Source organism: Notamacropus eugenii, chromosome 2 (assembly GCF_028372415.1).
Source record: "Notamacropus eugenii isolate mMacEug1 chromosome 2, mMacEug1.pri_v2, whole genome shotgun sequence".
In the NCBI taxonomy this organism is placed as follows: Eukaryota; Metazoa; Chordata; class Mammalia; order Diprotodontia; family Macropodidae; genus Notamacropus; species Notamacropus eugenii.
This window is the reverse complement of record NC_092873.1, coordinates 471,483,717-471,507,255: the sequence shown is the minus strand read 5'-3', so window position 1 is coordinate 471,507,255 and position 23,539 is coordinate 471,483,717. Positions and strand designations below refer to the sequence as shown.

Sequence of the window (23,539 nt, the reverse complement as noted above, 5' to 3'; positions counted from 1 at the left end):
TCCCTCTTATACACTTGACAGATGTGCTAGGTTGAAAAGGTCCCCTTGCCCCCAATTTTTTTTGAGCAATCAGCCTGCCTAGGAAAATCTGAGAATGATGTATGGAATCTTTGAGACTGTAATTAGCAAGGACATTGTGTTGCAGAGGAGGATAACAAGTAACACTGGGGACTAATGCTAGGGTTTCTGGGGTTCTCATCTTCCAGTCTCCAAAAACAAACATTGTAAGGGAAGGTTTTGGGCAGCCCTGCTGTGGTTTATGGCAAGAGTCTGTGGGCTATTTTGCATTGATTCAAAACTTCTTTAGAAAGCCATCTGCACTCGATTTGTGTCTCGGAAGATTAGTGAGATGAAAAGGACAGGGAGAGAGGAGGAGTTAACTTTTACAGCCTTGTTTTTGACTAGAAAGGGGGAGTTCTTGACAGTGGCGTGAAGTAGGTGTTTAGTTCCTGGCAACGAATGAATGATTGGTATGATCCTAATGTAAATGATCCCCAAATCTCTATATCTGGTCCTAGTCTCTCTCGTGAGTTCCACATCTCTATTTATTAGATATTTTTAAATGGATGTCCCCAAAGCATTTGAAACTCAACATTTCCAAAACAGAACTTATTATTTCCTCTCCCCTCCCCAATTCTCTCATCCCTCTACTTCTTGTCTTTCATGTCACTGTTGAGGGTATCACCATCCTCCCATTTATCTAGGATTGTAACCTCAATGTCATCCTTAACTCTTCACTCTTACTCAATCTACAGTTCCAAACAATTGTCAAATCTTGTTGTATCTATTTCCATAACATCTCTCATATACATCTCCTCCTCCCTGCTCAGCAATCAAACTCCTAGCTCACACTTTCATCACTTTTTGCCTGGACTGTGGCCATAGACCCCTAACTCCTTCCTCTGGTTTAAGTCTCCCCCCCCAACTCTAATCTGTCCTCCATGCAGCTGCCAAAGTAATCTTTCTTAAGTACAAATGTGACTGTGCCACCTTCCCTTCACTAAATAAACTCCGTTGGTTCCTTATGACTTCTAGAATCAACTATAAACCCCTCTTTTTGGGAATTTAAATCCTGACCCTTTCTTATTGTAATGGTCTTCTTACGCATTACTCCTGTCCATGTACTTAATAGCTCCTCACAAACAACACTCATCTCCATTTCTATGCTTTGGCTATCCTCCATGTCTGGAATGCATCCTCTCCTTGCCTCTGCCTCTTGGCATCCCTGGTTTTCTTCAATTCAGCTCAAGCACAATTTATTCCCTCTCCTCTCCATGCCAGTTGCTAGTACCTTCTCTTCTATGATACAAGGTAATCATATGGATTTTGTATGGCTCTTGTATATACCTATATGTACATGTTGTTTCTCCCATTAGAATATAAGCTTCTTGAGGGCAGACAATATTTTTCTTTTTCTTTGTATCTCTAGCAATTAGCACCGTGTCTTGCACATAGTCAGTGCTTAATAAATGCTTGTTGGTTGATTTATTAATTCATGCTCTCTAAAATTCTCCAGGCATCCCAAGTTAGTTGCAGAATTTTACTTGAGAGGATGATGTATTCATTGGTAATTGGTAAAGAATTAGATTGACTTTTCAGTGTTATTGCTAGGTTAGTACAAGAGTGGAATTTAAAATCTAGTTGTTGTTTTTTAAGACCTCTAAGTAACATGTCAGTGTAGTCTGGTTCTGATCCATTTCAACTTAGTGGTATCTTAGAGTTATAGCAAAACAGGATGGAGAAGTAGTTTGTAATACTCAGAGGAAATGAGTTAAACACTTCCATCCACTGCTTGAGGTTAAAAGTCTATTTCCTTAGTCTCCCAGGGCCGTGGGTCCCACAACGGCAGTGGAAACAGGACAGCTGGTATCTGGGCTCAACAACCTGCTCTGGGAAGGTACCAGGAGATAGTGGACCAATGTGTTGTGTCATCTCCATGGACATTCTTGAAATCCATGAATGAAGACTGGGGAGGGGTGGGGTGCCAAAAGACCTATATTTGAGTCCTAGCTTTGACACTTACTGGCTGTCTGACAGTGGGTAAATCAATTGACTTCTCTGGTCCTCAATTTCCTCATCTGTAAAGTGTATGATTGGGCTGGACACAGTGGCCCCTAACTGCCACTCTATGGTCCTGTGACTGTTTTTTTATTTCCTCCTCTGAATACAGGCCTCCAGGAAGAATCCACTCTCCTCTGCTCCAAGGAAGCCCATGATGGGTTTCTCCCATATATTTTATTTCCCTTTGGGGCTCTTGCTCTCGTCCATACTACAGACAGCATCAGCTCCAGCAACTCCTGACCCTGTCATCTGCAGCAATCAAGAGAAGCAAGTCATGTTCAGCCACACTTACAAGATTGATGTACCAAAGTCCTCCCTGATCCAGGTGGAGGCTGATCCTGAACCACTCAGAGATGATGGGGGAAGGCTGCTCCACCCTGGGGAGGATGGCGAAGAGCAAAATATCATCTTCCGGCACAATATCCGCCTTCGGACCCCAAAGGGAGACTGCGAATTGTCAGGCAGCCTTCAGGACCTGTTGGCCCGTGTGAAGAAGCTGGAGGAAGAGATGGCAGAGATGAAGGAGAAATGTGGTACCCAGCAGTGCTGCCAAGGAGTCTCAGGTGAATGCATGTCTCCTCTTCTGATGGCTGGTTCAAGCACAAGCCATGGTCCATGATGCCTGTGGCATCCCTAGTCCTTGCTCTTGGGTTCTCATGGTGCCAGGATCCTGTGCACAGACAGGAGCTACATGGGTTAACATGAAGGTAGACTGTGCCTACCTCCCCTGTCTGACAGCTCCTAGGAACATAAGCAGGATGAGGTCCAGGTTCCAGAGCTCTGGAATGGGATTTCAGTAAAGAATTATACAACCACCTATTAGTTTATGACCTAATAGGAGTTCTCATTAGTCCTCTGGAATCATGGCAGATCATTTTATTAATGAGAACTCAAGTCTTTTCTAAATGCTTCCATTTTAGGATATGGACAATGTGGGGATTTGTTTTGCTTAACTATATTACAAGGGTTTTCTTGGAGCAAAGGGAAGATGGAAAAGAAAGAAAATAAATGTTTGCTAAATAAAACAAATCCAATTTAGTAATGATAAAAAAGGATTCCCCAACTGGTCATACAGTTGGCTGTGGGACTTAGAGTTAGGAAGATTTGCATTTAAAACTTGGCTCAGATACTTGCCAGATATGTGACCCTGGACAAGCCCTTTAACCTTTCTCAGCCTCAATTCCCTCATCTGTAAAATGGGGATAATAACAGCACCAACTCAGAGGGTTGTTGTGAGAATCAAAGGAGACACGTAAAGCACTTCTCAAACCTTACGGTGCTACATAAACATTAGCTGTTATCGTTCCCTACAAATCCTCTGTTAGCCCCAAGGAACATGTTAACAGTCTGAGTTACAAACAGTAATAGAGTTCTATTTTTTAATTAAAAACAAATAGTCCCCAAATGTTGACTCAGATGCCCTTTTACATGTTGTTTAACTTAAAATGTAAATGCTGTTTATTTCATTTAGATAAAACTTGCTTAGAAGTCTCTTAGAGCTGGAAGGGATCTCACCCTGTTTGCCTCAGTTTCTTCATCTGTAAAATGAGCTGGAGAAGGAAATGGCAAACCACTCTGGAATTTCTGCCAAGAAAACCCCAAATGGGGTCATGGAGAGTTGATCATGAACAAAACAACACAATAAAAACAGCCACCACCCCACCCCCCCCATTTGAAAAAGGAGAAATCTGAAAGCCGGAAAGGTGAAATAGCTCACCCAAGGCTACAGCAGGGCCTGAATTCAAACCCAGGTTTTCTACCACTAGTCTAGGACTCCCTCCATTGGACCACATTGCCTTCCCTCTAATGGACCTTGTTGCTTTCTCTCTAGTGTCCTATGACCTCCCCCCTCCAAATCTGTCCAGTAGTTAACCCTTTCTCTTGGGTCTCCCTCATCCTCAGCTTCTTTATTTACAGTGCTACCCACCTCCATGTGGTGTCAGTTTGGTTGGACTCTACCTAGAGTTAAGACAGGCCAGGACAGAGGCAACTTGGTAGGAGAACAAAGTTAGTGTGGGGAAATGATGTGAATAAAAAATGGTACTTCAAGGGCCACCATGTTTCTGAGAAGGTAAAGTAAGTCATAGACTCTTTCCCAGCAAATGGATATGGAAGGTGCGGGTGGGGATGGTCTATTTTTGGTGAATTACTCCTTCCTCAGGCTATTTCTGAGTCCTCATGTTTCTGGAGGAGCTAGGATTCCTTCCCCCTCTCTTCCATTCCCTCCCCAACCCCATCACCACCTCAGCTGAGATCTGTCTCCTAGTTTCCTAATCTTTCCTCCAAGAGTCCTAAAGTACTTGACTAGAAGCGTACACTCAGAGAACAGGGATTTCTTGGTAACTGAGGCAAGAAGTCTGGGTTTGAATGATGAGAGATGGCATGTCTAGGTCGTTTGGTCTCACTGTTGAGTGGCTTTCTGTCACTGCAGGACAGTAGCTCCATGCCATTGTGGTCTTTTTTTTCACATTGGGGCCCAATTAGAATCCCCTCTGAGCCTTGATTATTTAAGAGGCGGAAAGAGAGGTACAATAGCATCCCTAATATAATGCACGTGGAGTCATTATACATGAGGTTCAGATATCCCACAAGGAAGGGAAGATGGGCAGAGTCCACTTTGGAAGCTCATGGTAGGAAAAAGGGAGGCAATATAGGAAGCAGAAGAGGGCATGAGAAGACAGAAAGTCATGCAGGTCTTGACAATCTGCAATGTGGAGGCAAGGATGAGGGCACAGAGTTAAAGATCTAAGACTTTTATTTCCACGGTCAATCTGCCCATGACTTACCTCTGACTATGGGCAGAGTGAAAACTGACATCTGTGGAGAAAACCCCCCAGCACCACCCCCCCAAAATATGTTTATACCTGGATAATCACGGGATTTAGAATAGGAAGGGACCTCTGGGTTCAATCTAGTCCATCCCTCTCGTTTTACACATGAGAAAACCAAGGCTCAGAAAAGGGAAGAAACTCTCCCATGGACATAGGGAGACAGGCACAGAGGTAGCAGAGCTAGCTTTTGAATTCAGATCTTCTGCCTCTAGAACCAGTATTCTTTCTACTCTATTACAAAAGCCACTTGGCTATTTTGTATTGTTTTCTAGTTGGTCTGAACCACGGTCTTTGAATTTTATTTGGCCTTAATTCAGAGAACAGGACCCTGGCCTTGAACAACCAGTTTTATGTAACAAGAGAAAGCAAGATTTCTTGGTTCATCAACCAGGAAATCTGAAATCTAATTAAAACCTTCGGTCTTGGGGAAAATAGTCCCTGCCTCTTTTTGTGATTCAGTTTTTCTTTATATTATTCAGTAATCTAACATCTCTCAAAGCAATTAGAGTCCTTTTTACAACAGGTAGAAAATAAGAAAACTCTAGAGTAGGAATAAGAAAATTATTGGATCCTAATCTTGTCACCTAATCTTGTGTGACTGTGGACTTCACCTGACCCTTTTAATGCTAGGGCTCTCACCAAAAAAAAAAAAAAAAAGAAAAAAGAAAATAAATACATCAGAATTGTAAGGATCAGATGGGCTGATGTATATGAAAGCACTTTGAAAATTTTAAATTAGGGCCAAATAAATAGAAGGTATGAGGATTAGCCCTATGGTTTCTTTGGAATAGGGATCTCCCAGAGGAAACTCCTTTTCTCTCAGTGCAGCTCAGCATCTCCTCTCAAATAGATCACTTTAGAGATCTGATTAGGAATCAGAACTCAAATCCAGGTTTTTATCATTCTAAGGTCAGTGGTCTATTCCTTCTGTCATATTGCCTCTCATGAATGTGAGTTATAGTATTATTGTTATTATAATGTATTATGGATTTACCATAAGAGGCAACCATTGTGTAATAGACAGAGAACTGACCTTGGAGTTACAATTTTTTATTACTATATGTTGTAGGGGAGTTGCTGGACCCTACTGGCACTGTGAGTTTCCTCACTGGGATTTCTCCAGACAAACAAAATCACAGATCTGGTCCCTTATTCTCACTCTCTCCCCCGAAAAAAAGAGAATCACAGAGAAGGGAAATATCAGGAAAATTCCTATACTTTTTACTTGCAGTGAGAAGAAAAGGGGACATGAGATGGTTTATCTAATCTTACATTGGAGGCCTGAAGAAGTGAATGGGGGGAATGGGCTTTATGGAGGAGTCTGAAATAGGTTGGTTTCAGGCCCTGCCTCATTGCTCCCCATGAATCCCTGTTTAGTTGAGTCTAGCTCCCTACCTCTGGTTGCAAATCCTGCCTGAATCAATGTCAATAGAAGAGATGACACGATATAGGATGTTATTTCTCGAAGATTTCCAGGGAAGAAGATTCTCAGGTCTCCCTTGGGTTTCCGAATCATTATTTGTTTTTGCCTTTTTCCTACCTCCCTGCCCCCCCCTTTCTTTATTTTTTGGTAATTGGTACTTTTCTGTTCAGGCCTCAGCCATCTCTGCAGCGGGCATGGGATTTTCACCCAAGACACTTGTGGATGCAGGTGTGATGAAGGCTGGGGAGGCCCCGACTGCTCCCTCCCCAGCTGTCCCGGGGGATGCAGTGGCCATGGGCGCTGCGTGGATGGCCGATGCATCTGTGATGAGCCCTACGTTGGGGAGGACTGTGGCTACCTACCCTGCCCTGAGAACTGCAGTGGGAACGGGATCTGTGTGAGGGGTGTTTGCCATTGCTATGAGGATTTCACATCGGAGGACTGCAGTGAGAAAAGATGTCCCAATGACTGCAGTGGCCATGGTTTCTGTGACACCGGAGAATGTTACTGTGAGGAGGGCTTCACCGGCCTGGACTGCTCGCAAGGTGAGAAGCATCTCTTCCCAAGCTATTCCTATTCCAACTTTTCCTCCCTCCCTCCCTTCCTCCCTCCCTCCCTCCCTCCCTGCCTTCCTCCCACTTCAGCTTGTAAATGTTTTTCTTAAAATGTGCTGCCTAAAACTGCACATAACACTCTAGCTGTGGTCTGACCATGACAATGTACCCTGGGACTATCATGTCCCTTGTTTTTAGACATCACTTGGCTTCCTCAGTTACCTTTTTGGGTTCTCCCCTAGCCTCCAGAAAAGGACTGAGGACTTGGGAGCTGCTTAATAAATCCATACTGATGGATTTCTCTGACTCTCCCCACTCTTTTTGTTTCTAGTTCCTACTCCTCAGAGTCTGCAACTACTCAAAAGCACTGAGGATTCTCTGCTTGTGAACTGGGATCCAGAAGTGGATGTAGACCATTACCTGCTTAGCTATTATCCCTTGGGGGCGGATACTACAATGAAGCAGATTAAAGTCCCCAAAGATCAGCTAAGTTATGAGATTCACAACCTGCAGCCCAGTACCAAATACATTGTCAACTTACGCAACGTGAAAAAGGGGACTTCCAGTAACCCACAGCATCTGCTGGCCTCTACAGGTAAGGGGCATAGGGATGACAGGCTATAAGAAGCCCCTCACTCTGCTCTCTACCCCCAAACCAAATAAAAAATCATCCAAACCATATCTTTGTATCTGTTAGCAGTTAGATTAGATAGACAGACAGATAAGACATTTATTTAGTACTCACTGTGTGTCAGGCACTTATCAGTTACCCTTAGATCAATATAGATTTTATTATCTGGCTCTCACATTTAGGCAGCTGAGTGTTTTGCCCTGTGCCTAAATTCCAAGGTAGTTCTGCAGTAGGGGTTCTTAACCTGGGCTCCATGAACTTGTTTTAAAAGGTATTTTGATAAGTGTATTTCAAGGCAATTGGTTTCCTTTGTATTCCTCTGTATCTTATTTTTTGCATTTAGACACATTATTCTGAGAAGGGTCCATAGGGTTCACCAGAATGCCAGAGTGATCCATGACAGCAAAAAGTGACCTCTGAGACTAACTTGGGAGGTTTTAGATTAGGTAAGCCTTGGAGGCCTGCAGCATCTAATCTTGGAAGTGCAAAGGAGGTGGGATTTATTCCCTCCAAATAACCAGCTTCTCACACCCAGTGAAACTTCTTGGAATACCTTGAGATCACCAAGGGATCCTGAAACACCAAGCCCCAGACCCTATCCCCTTAATATCTTGAGTGACTGTGGCCTTCTTGGATCCATCTCAGTTGTGGTTTAGTACTGGAGGGCCCAAACAGCTCTTGAGTCACACCTAGATTTGAGGTCCAAGTTGAGCCACCCCCATGCATGACACTGTTAGGCAGAAGACTTAAGTGCTGCCTAATCTGACTTATTTCAAGGATCTGTAAAGGCATTCAAAGTGGGCATAACCACAGGGAGTAACCTTCGTTGGCCTCGGTAGATAGTCTTTATGAATTGTTGAGACTGAAAAATTCATCTTCTTGTCACCAGGCTTCTCCAGACTTACCTAGGCTGGTCCTCAGATACCAGGCACAGTCCATTGCTTGACCAATGCCCAAAGCCTGTCCAGTCTGGTAAGACTTGCAGGAGATTATGCTTTGCTGGCAGAGCTTGACAGGGTCATCGTCATGCCACCATGACTCAAGGAGGCATCCTAGCACGAATCCTACCTTGGGGGAAAAAGAAAAAACTAAGCATTGAGTGACTTGGCAACCCCTGGCATGGAATTTGTTCTTTCCTGTTACTATCAATACTTCACAAGGAAATTCAAGTGACTTCTCTTTCTAGGTGGCAATCCAGCGATTGGTGGGCATTTATCAAGCACCTACTGTGTGACAAACACGTAGTGGGTACTGAGAATACGGAGGTCATATTCTGTCAGGCAGACATATATATGTATACACACATATATGTATATACACAGTATATGCATACACACATATGCATACATACATATATATGTATATATAAACACATATATATTGTATATATGTGATATATACAAAATCAGCATGGGAAGAGTACTTGTGGTTGGAAAGATCAGAAAGGACCCCATGTTGAGCTGAGTCCTGAAGGAAACCAGGGATTCCAGGAAGCAGAGGAGAGGAAGGACTGTGTTCCTGGCATGGGGGTCAGCTTGTACAGAGGCAAGGTGATAGGATTTCATTTGAGAGGAACAGTAAAAAGTTCCAGTTAGACTATAGAATACTCGAAGGGAGAATTTCTATGAAATAAGATTTGGAGAGGTAGGTTAGAGCCAGAATCTAAAGGACTTTAGGATGCTGAACAATATACTCCACTCTACAATGGAAAGAGCCCAGACTGTGCAGTCAGAGGACCCAGGTTCAGATCCTGCCTCTTATACTTTATTCCTTGCATAACCTAGATAAGACACTCGACCCGTTTCTTCATCTATAAGTTGGACTATATGACCTCTGAGGTCCCTTCCAACTCCAAATATCACTTTGTTGGTTATGGGGAGAATAGACTGAAGAGGGGAGAGACTGGAGGAAGGAAGCTCAAATTGGAGGCCAATTCAATGTTACTTATAATGATAGTAATAGCTAGCATTTATGTAGCACTTAAAGCTCTTCACATACATTATCTCGTATGATTCTTGCAACAACTCTGTGAAGTGTTGTTATCATACCCATTTTACTGGTGAGGTAACTGAGGGTGAGAAAGGTTAGTCACTTAATCTGGAAGTAATTCAGGAAGAAAGGAGAAGCCTGTTATTATGCCTTTAAAATAGCTAGAAAACAACAGTTTGTTAGTTTAGGAATGATTAAAGAGCATCTGAAAACCATCCAGTTGATATCCTTGGTTTCAGGCAGAGTAGGTGGCACTTGGACCATTTTAGACTAATGAGTAGCAATCTATTTCTGAAAGATCTTAAGATGAAGAAGGTTTAAGTAATCTCCCTTGCTCCAAAAACTCATAAAATTCCCCAACCATGAAATTTGTCTTTATGTCTCTCCTGATTCAAGTTAAACCCATTTCCTCTGGCTTTGTCCTCAGGGAGAACTTGGCTTGGGAGTTACTTTCTCTAAAATGTTTTTGAATGTAATTATTAAGTTTCTGCTATCCTATTTGAAAAATCATCCCAATTTCTTCAAACTTATCTTTCTTGCATAACCGTTTTCATTAGTCTTTCCTGGAATCATCTCAAGATTTTTCCCCCTTAAGTGAAATCTTTAAGGAAAAATTTTTATTTAAGAAATTATTTGTATCTTTTGTTTTTATGTCACATTAATTTCTAGTACATCTTTTCCTCTACCCTGACTTGGCAAACCATCTTATTATAATAAAGAATAACAACAAAAATAGGAAAAAACCAATTGAGTATGTTACCGGTTCTGACAGTACATGTCATGTTCTAAACCCACACCATCCTACCTCTGCAAAGAAGGGGAGGGGTTATATTTTCTCCTCATCCCTTCTGCATTTTTTTATCTCTTTCTTCCTTCTTCTTCACTCCCACCTCCCATCAATTGCCAAGTCTTGCATATCTGGCATCCATCTCCTCTCCACTTTCTCAGCCATCATCCATGTTCAGGCCTTCATTATCTCTAACCTGGGCTATTGTAATAGCCTTCTAATTGCTCTTCAGCCTCCAGGGTCTCCTCCCTTCAATCCAGCCTCCACATAGCTGTCAAAATGATATTCCTAAAGCACAGTCCTTACTATGTCACTCTCCTGTTCAAGAAGTTTTTGCCTCTAGGATAAAATAAAAATTCTTCTGTTTAGTTTTTGAAGCCAGGCAATGTGTTATTGAGAATACCTTCCGAGTCCAGAAGACCTGGATTCAAATCTTTTCATTGACTCATAGTGTTTGCATGACCATGATCACAGACATTGCTAATCTACATTTGCAGAGGGAGTTTCTTCGTTGGAAGTTAGCTACAGGAGTGATTCTCAAATTTTTTGGACTTAGGACTCCTTCGCATTCATAAAAATCTATTGAGGATTCCTCCTCCCAAGGAGTTTTTGTTTATGTGAATCATATTTATCAGTTTCTATTAGATCTAATTAGAGAAACATCTAATTTGAAATTGACATCTTCATATCATTACGAAAATAGTTTTAACCTCAGCTGTCCTGTTTGTTGTGCTACAGATGGGGCATTCTATCTCTGGTTTCTTTGCTTTGATAAAGGTTGGCCTCCATAGTCAGATACACTCTTTCCTCATGTCTACCTTGTAGAATCCTTGGTTTCCTCCAAAGCTCAGCTCAAGCACTATCTATTATAGGAAGCCCATCTCAATACCCAGTTTGTCAGTACTGTCCTTCACGGTGACTTTGCATGTGTTTTGTATGTACACATTGTTTTCTGCCTAGTACAACATCTGGAACATAGTAAGCACTTAACAAATCCTTACTGCATTGATGAATGAATGAAGGAACAAGGAAGGCTTGGGAACTTGTGTTGGAATTTAAGGAATGGACAGAAATTCAGCAGACAAAGAGAGGGAGGGAAAGCATTTCAGGCATAGGTATCAGGGCATTTGAGGTAGGGAAGCAAGGGCCATGTCTGGTCTTGGGAGCAAAGCAGAGTCTAGTTCAGGGGTGAGAAATTTGTTCTGTGAAGTTGTGATTCAAAGAGCTGCACTTGAGGATCTAGAGAGCCACATGTGGCCTCGAGGCTGCAGGCTCCCCATCCCTAGTCTAGTTTGTTTGGGTATATAGAGTGCATGGAGGAAAGCAGTATACGACAAAAATAGGAAGTTAGGCTGGTGTAAGATCTGGAGGGTTTTGAGCGCTAGAAAAATGAATTTGAACTTTATTTCTTTGATAATAGTGAGCTTCTGAAGAAATTTTGAGCAGAGGTATAATATGACTCAATTTACGTAAAAGAAAGATTATTATGGCAGAGGTATGAGGAATCAGTTATTTTAGATAATGAAGTCTGGAAGAATATTACAATAGTTCAGGCAGGTGATAATGAGGGTTTTTATAAGGATAGTGGCAGTAGAGGAAGGGAGAAATTCAAGTGATGCAGAGATGGAGTCAATAGGATGTGGCAATTGATTGGTGGTAGGTTCTACCACCTTGGTAACCTTCAAGCAGAGGCCAGCTGACCTCTCACCAGGTATGCTAAAGCAGGGATTCCTTTTGTGTATGGGTTAGATTAAATGGCTACTGAGGTCCTTCTCAACCTTTAAATTCTATGATTCTGGATATGACAGATGAGGAGAGCTCATAACTGAATATATGGATTTAATAGTCAAGATACCATTGTAATGAATTTGATAGACAAGGGAAAGAGTGAAGAGATTGAAGAGAAAAGGTCTAAGGACAGACCACTGAGAAAGGTCCACATTAAATGGTGAGGCAGAGAAATAGTGGTTAGAAGGGTAGAAGAACCAGGAGAATGTGGTGTCTCTGAAATCAGATGAGGGTGTATGGACCTAGAAGGGGGATCAACAGTTTTCAAAGCTCTGGAGAAGAAAGAGAATGAGGATTAGGAAAATGTCATTGGCTTCGGTAATTAGAAGATGATTAGATCATAGGATGATGGGATTTGAAAACTGAAAGGGGGCCTGGAGGTCATCTAGCCCAACCCCCTCATTTTACATGTAATACTGCTACCCTGACCCCCATGCTACCATGAAGGCCAGGTGAGTTACATTTCACAAATCCTCCTGGACTCTCTGATACCTTAAAAAGGAAAACATATCTAAGGTTGCTACAAATGACTCCAGAGTCCACTGGTGGTATTCCCCCAAATGTAAGGGATGAGTCCCTTCATCCCAGTTCCATTAAGCAACATAATAATCATACTAGTTTTTACAAAGAAATATTTACTTTAAAGATATAACCACAAATATACAGACTGACTCTCCCAACCTGTAGGAGGCATAATCTCCACCTCCCTTTGTACCACTTCACTCTCTGGGGATGGGCACAGGACTAGACTCTGTTCTCATAGAGCACAGTCCCAGTTCAAAATACAAAGCCTTCTTCTGGCTTGAGTCCCAGGCTTTGCTGTCAGGCTACCTGGCTGTACCATCCTGCCTACGATCTGACCACAATGGCTTGAGCTCCCATGTCCAGTGGGGATCATCACTTCCACCTGAAACCGAGAAAGACAAATGAAAGAGAACAAAAACAAGCATCCACAGGCTCATTTCTTAAATCCAGGGTGGAAGAGAGGGAGAGTATGGAAAGAATTCCTCCCCTTCTCAAAGGCTTAATCATGACTCCTGGGCCTTGGGTGGACCTTCAGTCTCTTGACAGAATGAAAGAGCATGAGACACAAAGAGATGGATTGTCTCAGTCATGCCCATTTTAAGATCACATCTTTTCTAGGCTGTTTGGGCTCCACAACCCATCACAGGGGGAGGGCCTCCATGTTAGGGAATCTGGACACACTCAAGCAAACCCTCTTGTTAGAGCTATCCTGGTGCTAGGTTTTAGGGTCATGCTCCAAAAGCCCCAGTGCATACAAATAAGAAAGTGGAGCCTTGGGAAGGTCACTATTTGCCTGCTGTCACACAGACACTAAGAACTGGTGACCTTTTGGGGATATTTGCAGTAGAGTAGTGGGAGCAGAAGGTAGGTTGCAAAGGTTTGAGAAATGGGTAGTGAGGAAATGGGATGTATGCAACTTTTTCAAGAAGTTTAGCAGTAAAGAAGGATAAAAGAGATGGGATTATAGCTTGATGGAGCAGAAGATAAAGAGATGATTATTTTAGCATTGTGCTGAGATGAGTGCATTTGTAGAGGGATGGGAAGGAGCCAGTGGAGGAGAAATGAAAGACAATTCCTGGAGGATGTTTATGGAGGCAATAGGGAATGGCGCAGGGAAGAGAAAGGAGGAAGAAGAAATGGGGGATCATGCTGAAAAATGCTTGGAAAGATAGGAGAGGGAGTTCATGTGAAATTGCTTTAATCTTAGCGAAGTAAGTAGAAGGCTAAATCATCTGTGTACTAAGCATTGGGCTGTATTTGTGAGGGAAGGAAAATAATTGGCATAGTATCTGTGGGGCATGAAATGAGTCAATATGGGTAGGACTGAAGGATGGCTGAGCCACAGTGAGAAGCCAATTGAAGCTATATAACATAAGTTTATAGAGGGTGAAATCAGCTCAATTTTATGACTTTCTCTAGTGACACTCTGCATTCCCAGCAGAGGAGTGGGGAAATTGGATTATTCAGACTAACAAGGGATGGGGCAAGGGATTAAAGGTGAGGATGAGGGCAAAGAATGAGTTTAATGTATATAAGAGTGAGAGAATAGGAAATTGTGGACTTGGAAATATTCTGAGTCTGGGAAAATTTACAATCCCAGGAGCGGCAAGATCTAAGATTGCACAGACCCTTGTTAAACCTCCACATTAAAGGTTGGAGAAGAGGACAAGGAATAAAGGATTCCTAAGGTGGGTTGTTGCATGCATCCTGTATGCCTAGTGTATATTTACTCTTTTGCTGTTATTTTAGTCATGTCTGACTCTTAGTGACCCCCTTTTGGATTTTCTTGGCAAAGTTGCTGGAGTGGTTTGCCATTTCCTTCTCCAGCTCATTTTACAGAGGAGGAAACTGATGCAAACAGAGTTAAGTGATTTGCCCAGGTTCACATGGCTAGTAAGCATCCGAGGCTGGATTTGAACTCAGGAAGATGAATCTTCCTGACTTTAGGCCCGGCACTCTGTGCACTATGGCACCACCTACCTGCCCCATATTTACTCTTTACTTTCTTGATTCTCTCAGCTGCTAGTGCTCCTCCACATTTATCTCCGATTTATGTTGTATGAGTTTTTTAAATACTTTAATGTGCACATTTTATTTCCCCTGATAGAATATAAGCTCCTTAGGGAAAATATTATTTCATTTTCATCTTTGTGCTCCTGACAAAGGGCCTGGCATTCAGATTTAAAAAATGCTTATTGATTGGTTGCTTACAGTGGCTAAAGTAGGATAGAAGATGACAATGGAATTAGTAAAGTTGAGGAAATGCGTGGTCAGGTTGCTATAGAGGTAATCAATAGGAAATGTCTTAGACCTCTCCACACTAATTCTTAAACTTCTTTATCAAGCTGTCTGGACCTCATGTCTGGTAGCTTGTTGTCTGAAAGCAAAGGCAGAGAAAAGTATATAGATGCAAGGAAATCTGATCACTGTGTCAAAGTACTTGGTATCAGACCTTGGTCCTTGATCTCGGATGTTGGGAGGTTGTCTGGCATACTTGGTATGGGGAGAGCTGAGGGTTTCAAAAGGGAATAGGAATGAAGGTGAACAGGAAAGAGGAAAAGGTCTAAGCCAAAACTCTTCTATGCAGTTAACATGTGCATCTTCAAGGTTGCTGTTGCAAGGTTGCTGGAGAGGTAGTGTTCATTACTCTACACACAAAGACTTGGAAGCTGTTTGGAGATCTGCTCACATCTTTTCATCGTATTTCCTTTTCATTTTTTTCCCCTTTCCTCTTCTTCTACCCTAGACGCATCTGTGATTGGCACTGCTTGGGTGACTGATGAGACAGAGTACTCCCTGGATGTGGAATGGGAGAATCCGCCTGTGGAGGTTGATTATTACAAACTTAGGTATGGCACCTTAAAAGGGCAAGAGGTGGAGGAGGTAACTGTGCCCAAGAGCAATGACCCCAAGAGCAGATATGACATCACAGGTAAGAAAAGTTTAAATTGCTGAGGGGACTTTAACTCAATATGGGACATGATGTTCAGTGCAAAGGCTGAGGGAACTATGGGAGAAGAGGAAAATGGTGTCTCTGAGGTTGAAGTCTACTTCTGGGAAGCCTACTTCTCAGTAACTCAGGTGCCATACAGAGAATACTTGGTGCATTTGTAGCCTCATCCCTGAATTCATTAGACACGATTACCTTCCTGAACAAGCTAGAACCTCTGACTTTCAGATTTTGCCCCAATATTCTACTGCCTTCCCTCATTTCTGCCTGTTTAGAAGGTTTCAGTGGGGGCTGTGGTCTGAGATGATCTAATCCTGGCTCTGGTGCTTAGTTCTGAAAATGGATCTGATTGCTGGCAAGTATTCTTTTCTTGTGTGTGTGTGTGTGTGTGTGTGTGTGGTTAGTGTCCATGTGTGCAGATTTAATCTACTGAGTCTGACTTTCCATCTCAATAATTACTGACAGTTGAGCTGCCCCAGTGGTTGAATAGCCATTGAAAGTCTTGGACTGAGAGAGAAAGACCCTTTCAGAAGGAATGTTTTTCAGTTACTAGAAAGCCACTTGTGGCCACAGATCAAATCATAAAGCAAGCCTTGGTCCCTACCGTTTTCTTCCCCACAAATGAAGAAAATCTAATCAGCTATATCTGTCAGCGAAGTGGCCTTCCCCTTCTGATGGCCTTCCCCTACTGAATGGAAGGCCGCTAAATAAAGGAGTTCTTCCTGGCCAGTCCTGACTGCATTAGGATCAGCTCTTAGCATGCCTTTTACACTTATACTCTAAGAAGAAGCTCGGTATCTCATTTACTCCTGGTCCGAAGGAAACCTGGACAACCTCTGGAACTTCTGGCCTAGGAATTAGGAATGGTGCTACATTGAATGGAGCCCTCATCAGAAATCCATAATGCTGCTTCTGCTGGTTCCTTTCTAGGTTTGCAGCCTGGGACTGATTACAAGATCACTGTGATACCCATAAGAGATGGTCTGGAAGGCAAACCGATTTCCCTGAGTGGCACGACTGGTAAGGGCTCCTTTGGAAGTGTTCTCAGATTTTTATTCTACGTCTCCTCATGATGTTTCTCTCGGCTATTTTCCTTTCTCCCTAGGTAAAAATTCTGGGTCCCATGAGAAGAAGGGAAGGACAAGTTTATGGGTAGATATATTCTCTTTCTGGACAGACATCCATTTGGGTGGGAGGCAGACTTAGTGTGTTAGTGAAAATTCTCATGGTCACATCAGTCTCCTCAGTGTAGGGAGTCTTGGAGAAAAAAGTTATTTTTGACAGCTTGGCTGCTTATTTGACCAGTTTTTGATCAGTTAATCTTTTCCAAGACTTTAGCACCATGTAACATCAGGTCATTGTTGAATACCACTTGCAAAAATTTGCTTGTTCCATACCAATAATGTGTGTGTTTGTCCTTCACTGTCGAAGAAGACCATGTCATCAGAGAAATGATGACATGACTTGCACTTGACTTTGTTTTGAGTGAGGGAGGCTGTGCAGGTCACCAGCCTCACTTCTCCTCCAGAACCATCTGAATCCAGTGACCAGATATTCATCAGGATGACTGGAGATGACCCAGGAGGAGGCAATTGGAGTTAAGTGATTTGCCCAAGGTCACACAGCTAGTGAATGTCAAGTGTCTGAGGTGACATTTGAACTCAGGTCCTCCTGATTCCTGCACTGGTGCTCTATCCACTGCACCACCTACCTGCCCTTTCCATACCAATAATACTTTCATCAAGGATGGCCTGGATTTGGATATAGATGATAATCATAAATATTTTGTATAGGTGGGAAAGTAGGCATGTAAGCTGGTAATTGTTGATGTTTTCTCAGTCACCATTTTTTTTCAGTCTGAGATTCCTGTCCCCCCTTGTCTTTGGTATCTTCCTTTTATCAGATAACTCTGTATATCAATCCCTCAATCCTCCATCAGAGTTTCTGTACATACATTAGGTCTATCCCAGTGGGCTTCACCATTTTTGTTGTCTTTAGTATCTTTTCTATCTCTGTTTTGGACACATTTGGGACTATGAGGTTAATATCTAAATGTGGTTACACTGGCCTTGATTGTAAAGACAGTTTGTTAGAGTTATCTTTACATATGTTTTCCATTTTGTTTCTATTTTTGCCTCTGTCCACTTTTTTAACCTTTAATACCCCTGATATTCTTTTACTTTGTTGGATGTCTTGTCAAGTTTTCTTTAATCTGGTTTTACCCTCCAATGCTTCTCTATGCTTTATAAGTTTATCCAACTACAGTTGACTCAGGTTCCATATATCAGAAATTGACAGCAGGGAGGAGAGAGAAATGTTGTTAGGAGAATCAAGACACACTCTGCAGAAGTTGCCAGGGTCTTGTCTTGTTTATCCATTACTTAATGTAATCAAAGTATCATAGTTTCAGAGAACTCCTCTAAATATTTTACATCAACTGAAGCGAAATGGGAAAATATGGAAGGCAATGAGCCCCGGGCATGGAGGCTGGTCCAATGACCACTGTCATATTTTTATCATTTGTCATTTCCCACACCCATGACTTCATTCAAGGCCCCACCACGCCTTTCCAAATTTATCTCCCATTGTTTCCCCACATAGTCAGGCTGGTCTTTTCACTATCCCTTAAATGTGACTTATTCATTCCTGAATATTTTTCCTCAAGTTGTTCCTCTGGCCTGAAAAGCATCCTTATCCCAATACTATTTATCCTACAAAGCTTTGCTCTCATTCTGTTTACTCACGAAGCTGCTCTAACCCACAGTGATCATAATTCCTAGGGCATTAATTCTACATTGTCTTTTGTTGTTACTTCACTTTTTAAGGACTGTTTTTGCAATGAAACTGTAAACTCCTCAAGCCCAAGGTCTGTGTCTTATCTTTGTACTCCCCATATTGCCTAATGAAGAACCTAGCTTCCCTATAGCCAACTAGTAAAGCAGGAAGAGCTTCACTAATATATGTTCAATTGACTTTTCGTTGAATATGAAACTGGAGGAAGCTAGATCTCAAAAGCATGGCAAAGATAATGGGATTCAAAACAAACTGGGATTACGTTTTTCATCTGCACAATAAAAAAAAGATGAAAATGGATTTGAGAAGAAAGCCACAAATTCAGTAGAACTATTAATTAATACTAATCCAATTCATTTTCTTCAATATGAAAAGTTAGTTTTCTACAAACTTTCGTCACCTGCTTGTCCTCAGACTAGGAAGTGAAAATACGTTGGAATTCAAGAGTAGTACATGTAAGAATGAGAGAGCAAATGGCACAGTTCAGGTCTTTTTCTGTTTGAATCACTAGTTAAAATAGGAGCATGAAAGGGAAGGGTTGGATTGACAGTTCACATCATTAGAAGACAATTCAACATCTGCCTATAGAAAGATGAGACCAAGACTCAGAGCCAGGCCAGTCCTGAAAGCCCCAAGTAAAAATGCAGACTAATATTCTGGTTGGTGAAATTTCCTTCTCAGAGCCTTAGAGACAATCCATTTTTACTAATTGATTCAAGTTCTATGACTTTTCTCCAGGACTCACATATAGGCTGTTCACATTCATATGATCTCTGACTAAAACCTCCCACAAAACCACCACCAGCTACCCAGAAAAAGCTGCCATTTTGAATTCCTCAAAGCTGAAATAGGATGGGAAAAAATCAGTCCAAGACCACATTTTTAAAAAACTTTTGGAATCTGTAAGCATTTTCTTAGGGAGATACAATGATGTCATAGCTCCCCCCTGCCAAACGAGAAGCTATAAGTCTGTCTTAATCTCTGATACGTGCCTTTGGTTCTCACAAGCCTGCCCTGGCTGTATCAGCCACTTAGATAGTACTGACAATTCTGGCTTTGGACAGACTTTAAAACACTTCCATATAACCACATTGGCTCCCATTCCTTTCAGGAAGATAATCCCCCTACTTAATTCATAGTACTTAAAGCATGAGTCCGAGTTTTCCAGTAACTTAGTATAAGGAAGGATGTGAAGCAAAGAATGTCAATTAATGAATCCCTTGTCCCATTGACTTACCTGAGTTTGATCAGGATTTCAAACCTTTATCCTTTCTTTTACTTTCATGTAGGGAAGGAGGATGATAATGACTTTGACATTAAATTTGTCCTATTATATTTCTAACATAAAAATGGACAATATTTCCTTATTTGGAGGAGTCTGTGATTAGATGACATTATTCTTTCTTCTTGGCTTTCTAGAAAGTCATTGATAAAAATATACTCTTATCCTTGACCTTTTCTTGCTGTTTAAGGAGGATACACCTTATACTAGGATATCTCCAGTTGAACAGAGAGATGTAGTTAACCTTTGCTTCTTATAGGTCAGGGATTGGCAACTTTTCAGAAGTATCTGGCAAGTTTTTATTTATTCATTGACAAGGCCTAAGGAATGTCTTTTACAATCCAAAGCTGTCTTTTACAATCCAAACATTTCAGAGAAGACATTATACTTTAAGCCTTATTAGTTAATATCTTAATTACTACTTAATACCTTAGGAAGATTTAGTTAAAATGTCTTAAATCAAGGAGGAATATAGGTTTACATGGTGACCTGTAGGGGCACCAACAAGGAAGTCTTATTTAAAACCTGCCTTAGCCATCTCCCATGGTCTCCTTTGGTACTGTTTTTTGTAGGTTGCCAACCCTTGGTTTGGGTTGAAGTAAAGGTAGAGAATGAGGGCAGTTAGGTGGTGCTGTGGATAGAATGCCAGACCTGGAATCAGGAAGACTTATCTTCATGCATTCAAATCTTGCCTCAGACTTTCAGTAGCTATGTGAATCTGGGCAAGTCATTTAACCCTGTTTGCCTCAGTTTCCTCATCTGTAAAATGAGCATTTTCAATTATCATGAGGACTGTTATATGAAAGAGGAATTCAACTTGCATTACTTGGCCTCAGACAGCAAAATTAGTGGCAAGAGGTGGTGAAATTCTATGTTGGCAGGTTTAGGTTCCATGTAAGAGTGCCACCTGGTTACCTTTCATATGACCCTTGGAGCATTTTAGTAGGGGCAGCAGTCCAAAATGGCTCTCATGCTGCTTCCTTAGGTCTATAGGAGGACGATGTAAATGTTTTAATTATCCAGCAAGAGAATGCAATAGGTAAGTTGTATTGCCAGATGGTGCTCACCTTGAGCCACCATAACACCAGTAGACATCACAGTCCTCAGCTCTTGATTATACAAGCTAAACTTCCCAAAAGAATGCAGTATCTCCTTTGAAAATTCAGGGCATCCAACCCTAAAAGGCCTAGGCTGCTCCCCTTACCATCACTATGATAGAAGGTCAGTTTCAGAATGTAGCTAGGCATGATATGGGATGTTGCTCAAATATTTTTTTAAAAATATGAAATTTATGACTTTAGAGTCCCCAGTCTAGACCTGTGGGTCAGTAGATAGAGTATTGGGCCTGGAGTCAGGAAGACTCATCTTCCTGAGTTCAAATCTGGCTTCAGACACTTACTAGCTATGTGACCCTGGGCAAGTCATTTAACCCTGTTTGCCTCAGTTTCCACAATGAACTGAAGAAGGAATAGTCAGACACAGCTGAAATAATTGCACAACAGCACTCTAAGCTTGGACTCTCCTGTCTATGGTTCCATCTACCTTCATTTGCAGGACTCAGACACTCAACATCTTTTGACCACCATTATTAAACGTAGGGAGAACAAAAGAGAAAGTCTGCATTCCCAACTGGAGCTGTCCATCTCCAGTCATCTCATAAAACCTTCTTCTTTGTACCCTCCAAATCCTTCAGGTGTGGCTGAAGCGTCTGCACCACATGAACCTATAGAGTGTGGAAAGGGGAAAAAGAACACCAGTGCCTGCTGTCACACCAAGGGAATGCAGGGAAAGAAGGTTGAGAGAGAAAACAGTTCTTTCTCCCTGCTATGTTCACCAACCAACAGACTTCTCAGGAGGAGGCATACAGAGAAAATCTCATTAGAGTCCAGCACCCAGGGAATTTTACTGTTGAATACTTGACTATAAAGGGCATTATTTTTTATTCAACAAACTATGATTTCACTAAGCTTAATTTTAAAAATAACTAAACAACTTAAAAATACATATTTTGCAAAGGGAAACTTTTAATCAAACCTTTCACCTGAAAAACAGAACAATATTTTCATACTTACTTTCTTGGCTAAAAAAATTCCTTTTTTCAAATAAGCCCTGCTCTCCTCACCCCACACTTTGACATTAAAGGCCTATGTTAGAGTTTAAGGACAAATCTTTTAGATTCCTTTAGAATGAAAAATGTTAACTTTTTCGCTTTTATTGCTTACCAACAAGAGATTAGTCTCTCTCATACCAGCCAAAGTCCCAGGGCCATACACCACCACAGAAGGTCCAGGGGAACCTAAAGGGGAAAAGTAGCTGCTGAGTCTCAGGGTAAGAACAAGGTTTCCTGGTAGTGGGAACCTCAAAAATGATTTAATTTGCATTCCTCTGATTAGTAGAATTTAGAGCATTTTTTATAAGGCTGTGGATAGCTTGGATTTCTTTCTTTGAAGACTGTCTTTTTACACTTTGACTACTTATTTATTACAGAATGGGCCAACGGGTTTTCTTTTGCCATTGTGAAGATACCAGTGGAGGACATATGGTGTCTGTTATTTATCCCTCATTCTCTCATCTTCTTTTTCACTCACATATCTCTTTGGCAATATACTTTACTCTCCTTCATAATTTCCTCTTTATAATATGCTCTTGCCTCCTCAGAGCCACCATTGTCTTCTAGTGATATATTAATTTTAAATTCTTCTGTGACTGTATTGTTTCATGTCTTCCATCTCTACAACACTGGGAGAATTTACTGAGATTATAAAGATGAGCCTTTGTTTCAAGGACAGATTTGGGATTATTAAAAGAACAATCTAGCCTGCTCTGCTCCTGTTAAATTTTGAGCCCAACTCATTGTTAATTAGCCCCAGTGACAACCCCTAATTGTTATTATCTGCTCAAGATAATGATAATATAACTTAATCCTAGTAATAATTATGTTTTATGAATACATCTTTTTTCATGCCATAATCAAATAAACACCTAGATGCTATGGAGAGTTTATTCTCTATATGGAGAGTTTACTTACCATAGCACCTAGGTATTTATTTGGGGATGTCAAGTGCCAGGTATTATTGGAAAGACTGAAAGCCTATGGTAGAGAGTAACCCAGGGTACACTTTTTCAAAAAGATCTGAGCACAGTTTCTCCAGCCTTACCCAGGGATAACAAATGCTTCATTCTAACTGCCTGGATGTGTAATGGCAAAACAGTGCTCAAAACATTGTAGACCTTGTACTTCTATAGAATTATTGCCACTTCAGATTCATAATCAGGCTGAAGGAGGCCTCTGTAAGTAGGTCAGCTCCACATACGAGTTAAAAAAAAAAACCATTTGGCAACTCAGAGTATAAAGCTATTACTGAATTCAGTTACCATGGTGGCCCAGCTGTCACAAAGCATACCAGTAAATGATTAGCTGGAGGACTCAATCAAGAGAGTCAGGTTTTTCTTTCATCTGACTTCTGGTCAGTGAGCGCTAACACTGACTGCCCCTGCAGGCCTTTACTAATCACAGAGCTGCCCTAGTTTGCTCTGGGGAGCTAGAACCTGACTTTGTAATTTTTGCCTTTGGGTGTGATGGAGCAATTATTCTCAGGATCCATACTTTACATCCACTGACAAGAATGAGTACAAAGACAGTCCTTGGGGGCAGCCAGATTACAAACTTCCAAGCTGTCTTCCTTACTGCTTCCTATTTGTTGGGCAAGGAGAATGGACAATGAAAACAAAGTTGATGTGACATAGGCTGTTCAGGCAGTTCTTTGTGTTAGAGGAAGAGTTGACCCAAGCTGACATTTACTATTTTTCAATGAGTCATATATAAGTTAGTGGTAGAACCATCCTGACAATTTCCTTGAGGGTTAGAATTTAACTTTTCAGCCATTGAATTACTATTTTTTGAGCTGAAGGTGGGAAACAAGTG

At 41.5% G+C, this 23,539-nt stretch overlaps 1 protein-coding gene and 1 long non-coding RNA gene across 2 annotated transcripts in view; one reads left to right on the top strand and one right to left on the bottom strand.

The window, feature by feature from the left end:
* Positions 1 to 2,079: 2,079 nt before the first annotated feature.
* Positions 2,080 to 23,539, top strand: part of TNN (tenascin N) — a 72,859-nt gene continuing 51,399 nt past the window's right edge. The window contains exons 1-5 of the mRNA XM_072648573.1: positions 2,080 to 2,624; positions 6,486 to 6,860; positions 7,201 to 7,464; positions 15,336 to 15,521; positions 16,470 to 16,559. Coding sequence (XP_072504674.1) covers positions 2,213 to 2,624; positions 6,486 to 6,860; positions 7,201 to 7,464; positions 15,336 to 15,521; positions 16,470 to 16,559 — 1,327 coding nt within the window. The 5' untranslated portion in view covers positions 2,080 to 2,212. The remainder of the gene's footprint in view (positions 2,625 to 6,485; positions 6,861 to 7,200; positions 7,465 to 15,335; positions 15,522 to 16,469; positions 16,560 to 23,539) is intronic.
* On the bottom strand, positions 3,427 to 21,912 carry LOC140529718 (uncharacterized). The gene is made up of 3 exons (XR_011975657.1): positions 21,837 to 21,912; positions 8,406 to 8,568; positions 3,427 to 3,645 (listed from the first exon to the last, which is right to left on the bottom strand). It is a non-coding gene; the product is annotated as an uncharacterized lncRNA (long non-coding RNA).